The sequence below is a fragment of the Dendrobium catenatum genome, unplaced genomic scaffold, assembly GCF_001605985.2.
Source record: "Dendrobium catenatum unplaced genomic scaffold, ASM160598v2 fragScaff_scaffold_1228, whole genome shotgun sequence".
In the NCBI taxonomy this organism is placed as follows: domain Eukaryota; kingdom Viridiplantae; phylum Streptophyta; class Magnoliopsida; order Asparagales; family Orchidaceae; genus Dendrobium; species Dendrobium catenatum.
Genome location: NW_021319690.1, coordinates 334,912 through 342,596, shown reverse-complemented (window position 1 = coordinate 342,596; position 7,685 = coordinate 334,912). Strand labels below are relative to the sequence as shown.

The following is a 7,685-nucleotide window of genomic DNA, read 5'->3' as shown; positions in this document are numbered from 1 at the left end:
AAAGTTTAAATCATAAACTATCAATTTCTTTAGCCTTCTCTCCAACCCACTTAGTTTCCTGAATGCATAAAATATTTAATTTCATATGAATCATAATATCTATTAACTCCATTAATTTACCTGTAAGGGAACCTATATTCCAAGTTCCTATCCTAATTTTAGTATCATGGACTAGCTTCTTTGCCCACATCCGTCCTTGATGCGGGAACCCTTGCCTATTTAACACTGCACCCGGGCGTCGGTGTAGTGGCCCTTGCACACTTGTCACTGTATTCAGGCCATACAGCGCGTCGCTTCCAGGGGACGCCCTAGCATTAACACAATTTCTTAAAGGATTCATGTCATTTTTGTTCGACAAGTTTTACGCTGGCTGTCGACTACCTAACGCAACCCTCCACTTTTCTCATCCAGGACTTGGGACCTGGCAACGGCAGTGTTAAACATTAAAAAGTTTTGAAAATTAAAATTTGATCCAATTCGATTCAACCAAATCATGTCAGAGAGGTAGAGAGATGGGGACCACAGATGAACTGATCAAAGAGTTAGAGGATTAGAGTCTTGTACAAGCTCTTATAACATGGATGAATTATTCTGTGCGGACGCCGAACGCCGTCCAGAGCCCAATGAAAATACGTCACATCACCCCCTACTCGGTACTGCGGCTTGGTACTGCTCGGTACTGGATGACGTGGCTGCACCTAATTCGTCTCTGGACGGTAAGTTGTCCAGTGTCCGCACAAAATAATCTCTCTAACATGACCTCATAATGGATGATTAGAGAGTTCTAATCTAGGGCATGATGCCAATGACTGAAAAGGAGGCTTAATTTTCTAGGTGGCACACAATGTGCCACAATTCATGGCGACAGAGGCAGAGAGGTGCCACAAATTTATGGATTAAAAGATGACATACGTCCCCACTTATATCAATATCAATCAAGATCACAAACAACGAGCAGGTGGAAAAAGCCAAACTAATAGACCATGACTAGGAGCATGTGTGTGCAAAAAAAGATCAAGGAACGGGAGGCTGGTGATAGTTAGAAAAGTGATGTCAAGATATAAGAAGCATCGTAATGGTCAACAGAGCTGTGTTCATTAAAAGGACACTCAACATAACAGCAGCAAATAGAACAACAGAGTAGTGCCCAACAACAAAAACAATGAGGTTTTGCTCTTAAGGGAAAGGATCGGATATCATTCCCATTTTCTTTGTGCATGAGTTGTGATATTTCTCATACTCAGAAATACTGATCCTTACGTGCTTATTCTCAATGTGGACAGCTTGGACATATAATGAGAATTTGTACATACCATCCGAAGGAAAAGGACAGAGTGAACGTCATGACCGTGGAGCACAAACAGCTAGGACTGACCAGAGTACTGGCAGTTGATAGTAGTTTAGGCAATGACAGTTTCAGGAGCCAAGTGATTAGATTTGTGCCTATGCACTGACACAACATGATGTCCAAACTGCACAACATGATGTCCAAACTGCTACAAATGTTGTAGAAGGTATGGTTACAATCTTGGGCCATGTAGCTACAATATTATTTGATTTAGGTGCCGCACATTCTTTTATGTCTATAGCCTTTGTTATGTGTATAAATTGAGCATGTAATCTTAACTTCTAAGATGCATTTTATGCTTCATATTGGAGACAATTTTAAGCCAACGCATATGTTAGTTGATTGTGATATGACTATAATAACTAATAGACATCTATTATTAATTTTATTATTATACTATTTAATGGTTTCAATATTATCATCACATTTTCCCACAATTAATTATTCCGAAAGTATGTGATGGACCTACTGAGCCGGTGGGCCCCACTAGGGTGGACAGCGGCGGGCAAGAAGAGAGGGGATCAAAGGGGGATTAATTACTTATCGTAGAAGACCAAAATTAGAATGGAATTAGCGATATTTATTTAGAGAAAGATGACTAATTTGATTGGGAAGAAATTAGGAAGGTCTATTTAGAAAAAGATGTCTGATTTAATTGAGAGGAAATTAGGAAGGTTTATTTAGGAAAAGATGACTGATTTAAATTCGGATTTGGAAGAGAATCATGAATCTTTATTTAGGGAAAGATGGCTGATTTTATTTCAGATTTTGGAGGCAATTATTTAGGGAAATAAAGCTGATTTGAATTAAGATTTTGGGAGTGATTACGAGAGCTTATTTAGGGTTAACTATGTTGTTTTATTTTCATTATGTGATTTGTGTTTTTATTATAGCTTTTTTTTGGAGTTGTTCCGAGCGGCACCTAGGGTTTATGGAGAATTGATCTACCTCTCTAATAGTAGATCAACTTGTATCTTAGTTTATAGTGTCAATACAAAATTCTTTCTCGCTGATTTATGTTGCGTTCTTTCTTTATTATTGTTGCTTTGTTGTGTGGAGATTGAATTCCTACCAAATTAATATCATAACACCATTTTTTTTGGACCTATGGCGGCTAAGAAGGTTGTACATTGAAGGAGAGGCTTGTTAGGGAACTTAAAAATTTTAACTCTAAATTCAGAGAGTAAATTTTAACAATTGAGGGCAGACTTTCGAATATGGAAGAAATTGTGAAAATGATGTTAGAGTTTCAAGTCAATACATCATCATTGGAGGCAAGGGAACCATTGGACCTGACAAGAAAGTAGGGGAAACCCAAATATTGGGACGATGAGGGAGGATTGAAAGGTAAAAATTTTAGGGGAAGAATAAGAGACGCCACCTTTGGAGCCACTTTCAAGGAGGGGAAAGGGTTGGTGGTGTTGCAGAGCTTGGAATGAGAAGAAGATAGGGAGAAGATAGGAGCACCAGACATGATTCAGGCACTCCTAAAAAAGTATTGAGAGGTGTACCAGTTAATTCTGAGATTGCCTCCTCTGTAGGAACACGAGCATGCTATCATCTTAAAGGAAGGAGTCTCACCTATAAATGCTCGTCCATACCACTATCCCCAAATCGAGAAGAATGAGATAGAGAGATTGATCAGAGAGATGCTAGAGGCAGGGATCATTTGACCCAGATTCAGTCCAGTGGTTCAGTAGCAATTTTTTTCAATCCATCTTGAGGATAAGGTGACTCTTTAGGAGGGAGTATTGATGGACCGGCCTAGCCTATGGGCTCCACTAGGGTGGACGGCGGGCAAGGAGAGAGGGAGGTCAAAGGGAAATTAATTACTTACCAGAGAAGATCAAAATTGGGAGAAAATTAGGAATGTTTATTTAGGGAAAGAGGGATAATTTGATTGGGAGAGAATTAGAAATATTTATTTAGGGAAGGAGGGTTGATTTGATTAGTTGGAAATTATGAATGTTTATTTAGGGAAAGAGGGTTAAATTGATTGGGAGGAAATTATGAAGGTTTATTTAAGGAAAAATGTCTGATTTGAATTCACATTTGGAAGAGAATTATAAAGTTTTATTTAGGCAAAGAGGGTTGATTTGAATTCAACTTTAGGAGGGAATTATTTAGGAAAAGATGACTGATTTGACTTCAGATTTGGGAGGGAATTAGGAGAGATTATTTAGGGAAATTAGGTTGTTTTATTTTCATAATGTGATTTGTGTGTTTGATGTAGTTTTTCTTTGGAGTTGTTCCTAGCGGCGCTTAGCGTTTGTGGAAAGCCGATCTACCTCTCTAATAATTGATCAACTTGTATCTTGGTTTTTTGTGAAGAAATAAAAAATTTTCTCACTGATTTCTGTTGTGTTTTCCTTCGTTACTGTTGTTTTTGTTGTGTGAAGATCAGATTCCTGTCAGCATGTTATTTTTCTTTTGTCTGGGATTTGAGTTTTACATTCATGGAACTGACCAGAAGCCTCTCTCGCTGACATCCCATAATGAAGCTCATAAGTAGTTGTGAGGAGGATGTCATACTTTTTTTTCATAATTGATTCAAGATCAGACACAAAAAGCTTAGACTGAGTCTGCTATGAAGGAATGGCATGATTTGATTCAGATGAGATGTCCGAACAAACTTCTAATTGAAAGTTTGAGACGTTAAGTTTGTTATTAACTTACTCCCTAGACCACACGTATATCTAAGGAGCAATATGAAATGGTTATTGTTGAATTGTAGGAGTTTAAAGCTCAGCTACATGAAATGTTGGATGGGGATTTTGTATATCCTAGTATATCTATTTGGGGACCATTTATTCTTTTTTGTGAAAAAGAATGATAGTTTAGATTGTATATTGATTATATATATAGTGAGGCGAATGCCCCATGCCAGCGAGGCGAGGAATGCCTTAAGGCGAGCTTCAGCCAATATGTGGCGTAAGCCTAATAAAAAAAAGCTCGAGGTGTAAGCCACGAGGCATTTTTCAATGGAATTGTGTTGAGACGAGCCTCATATTGCACAATTTTAGACAATGATCTCAAGCATAGAGACGTTCATTTTTTAAGTTGAGGATCAAATATCCCTCAAACTTGTCTCCTATAAAGGGGGTTACCAAATTTGTATTGAGTGGAAAACTTAAACCAAGATTCATTGGACCTTTTAAGGACATCAAGAAAGAAGGAAACATTATTTATCAATTGACTCTTCATTTCAGTTCTTATAGTGTATATTGTGTCTTTCATGCATCATTGTTGAGAAACATGTATCTAATCATTCTCATATGATTCAACATGAGCCACAACTAATTTGAGAAGATCTGCATTATGAGAAATTACCACATTGAATGACAGTTTCAAGAACTTCAACAACAATCTATTCATTTTGTGAAGGTAATCTAGTGAATCATTCTATGACCAAGGCTACTTGGGAGTCTAAAGAAGAGATGTGTGTTATATTCTCCCACCTATTTGTAAACAAAAGTATGATTCTATAAATGCATTAACTTCAAATTTGGGAACCAAATCCCTTTTATGTGGGAAGAATGTATATGAAAACAAATTTAAAAATTGTGAAATTGAAGGGAAAGAACAATGGATAAATAAATATCAGGCCATTTAGCTTAATAGCAAGTGCCAACAGAAAAAAAAAATCATGAATATATATAAAAGGGAAAGAAAAGTTGATAAATAAATATTAGGCTGTTTAGCAATCATCATAAATTAAAATCTAAGCTTAGTGTGTGTTAATCTTTGAAAAAGATGACATAGCTTATCTATCATACTTGATTATGTTTACACTTTTAGAGGTTTATCTAGGTATTCATATCCACAAGAATGAGAGTAAAACAAGATCATGTAAGAAAAGGCAAATCATTTCAATCAAAAAAGAAAGGTTTGGAGGATTAATATTAATATTTACATTTCTCAAAAAAAAGGAAGATGGCTAGATTATAAGAAAATTTTTGAAGAAAATAACATTTACCCTTTTGATAAAGGGTAGAATAGGAAGAAAAACATATAACAAGCTCAACTTAGTGGCAGATACATTCAAAACTAGTGTAGCAGCAAGGCCTAACCCTATTCATCATTCAAGACTAACATAGATAATTTTGTATCAATCATGTATATTTTATTTAACAAATTATCATATATCATTTGAGCATTATAGGTTCAAACTCCACATATGAATGAGGTAAAGATTTCTACTTCTAACAAATCTATCTTATTGCATCAATTAAATGGCAGAACAAAAATATTCACATAAGAACTAAACTTAGCACAAAAAACACTGTTATTAAGCTACGCCTAACCAACAACAAAAAATTATATTCATACTACTAATTAAATAAATCAATGAACCAAAAAATAACAAAAAAAGCTAGAAATATGTGTGCTGAGTGCATGCCCAAGCTATTTTGCTTGGTTGTCATGCAAAAAATGCGAGAGGTGCAGTATCCTTTGTCATACAAATTTAATTTGAGTTATACTTTGCATAATTGCATGCGTCTTCAAAAATATATACATGATTTCTAAAACTAGAATAATGATACAAATTCATTGGGGAAATATCAGTGAAGACAGAAAAGGAGGAAAGGTTAACAACCATATTTAGTCCATGCAACTGCTACCTCTATCAAAATTCCAAACAGGCCATCATGCAACAGTGAAAGACAAGCCTTAAAGGCTTATTTACATTCTCCACTGGGGGACTATAAAAGGTTTATATTCAACAGATTAATCCCACCAGGATACTTCTACCTAAGAAATCAGGGAAAATTGATTGAATGAGGCCAACAACAACATCAAGCATTTATCCCACTACATGGGGTCGGCTACATGAATCCTATTTCTCCATTGTGTCCTATTAAAGGTCAAATTCTCGTTTAAATCTAATAAATAAACTATCACACAACAAGCCCGATGCATTCCTCCACTTCAACCATCCAACTTAAATTACGCTGATAATATCCCCATCTATTTCACCATCACTCTGAATAATAGATCCAAGATATCTAAAACGAGTACTCTTATTAATGACTTGATCGCCCAAAGTCACAATCCCCTCACTAGGTCTAGTACTACTAAAATTACACTCCATATATTCTGTTTTAGATCTACTCAAGCGAAAATCTTTAGTCTATAATGTTGACCTCCATAATTCAAGTTTACTTTCAACTCCCTCTCTAGTCTTATCAACAAGATTTTATAAAGAATTTGAAAATACCTTCTCAAAATTGTACCAAATAGATAAAGCCAAAACAAACTATGAACTTTCTGTATGCTTGTCCTTCATCCCTTATTAGGGCAATGTTAAGGCACTCTTTTAGAATAGCAAGCATCATCATCGTTACCATTACCCTTATCCCAAATATTTGGTATTCTCTTTCCGAATAGGGTATAGATCTTAAAAATGGAAAAAAGTTAAAGATCCAATGTCAAAAAAGACCCCAAGATCTCCATCCATAGGAGCATTAACTATAACTTCAATACCCTGTCTAGAACAAAAATGTTGGTCATTTATCAATTTCCGTCGACTCATTCAATCGGTCAAAATTCTAGCACTGCACAAGTATCATTCCACTCATATTCAAAAACCAGCATGCAAAACCAAAACCACAAGAAGTCACAATCCCAGATCTGAAAAATTACCAAATCACCATATCCTCACTGACAGATCTTCTATCAATTTGAGAAACAAAAAAACAAAATACCTGAGCGCTTGCAGCTCCTCGAGGGTGCGCGGAAGCTTCAAGAAGCTATAATCCGATGGTGGCATCGAGAAATAGACGCCCAGAAGCCCGATCCCGAAGCTCACCACCACACCCAAACCAACCGCAACTTCCCACCCTGAGAGGGGAAACTTCGATGATCCCTTCCCCATTTCTTCTTCCGCTTTCTCCCCAAAATAGGGCCTCCGGTTGATAATGGAAGAGGAGAAAAGGAAAGAAGAAGGAGAAGAAGGATCGATCAAAGAGAGAGAGGGGGAGAGCGATTTGAGGAAGAAAACAATGCTGCTACGAAACGAAACTAGTTTTCTTCCATGAATCCCTATCCGCCGAATCCTCCGCTTTGCCCCCGCTCGCCCTCTCTCTTTCTCTCTTTATTGTCTTCACGATTTTATAGGACGAGGAATATTATTTGTACGCCGTGTTCGGTTACGTTAGTAAATGCGGAATTCCGTTCTTAATTTCTTATTGTGTTCCGGAGGTGCATTTGAAGAGATGATAGGGAATATCTGCTGACACGGTTTACACATTGTAGCAGGTGGCGTAGGACGATCATAACGTGTAAATCATTCTGCCTGAAGCGTGCTGATTTTTGTAGCCTATTGTCAAGCATTGTA

The 7,685-nt window shown here is 36.8% G+C and overlaps 1 protein-coding gene across 1 annotated transcript in view; it reads right to left on the bottom strand.

Moving 5' to 3' along the window:
* The window catches only part of LOC110096060 (uncharacterized membrane protein At4g09580), a 17,560-nt gene extending 10,102 nt beyond the window's left edge, over nt 1-7,458 (bottom strand). Inside the window, exon 1 of the mRNA XM_020821829.2 lies at nt 7,054-7,458. Coding sequence (XP_020677488.1) covers nt 7,054-7,223 — 170 coding nt within the window. The 5' untranslated portion in view covers nt 7,224-7,458. The remainder of the gene's footprint in view (nt 1-7,053) is intronic.
* Between the last annotated feature and the right edge of the window lie 227 nt (nt 7,459-7,685).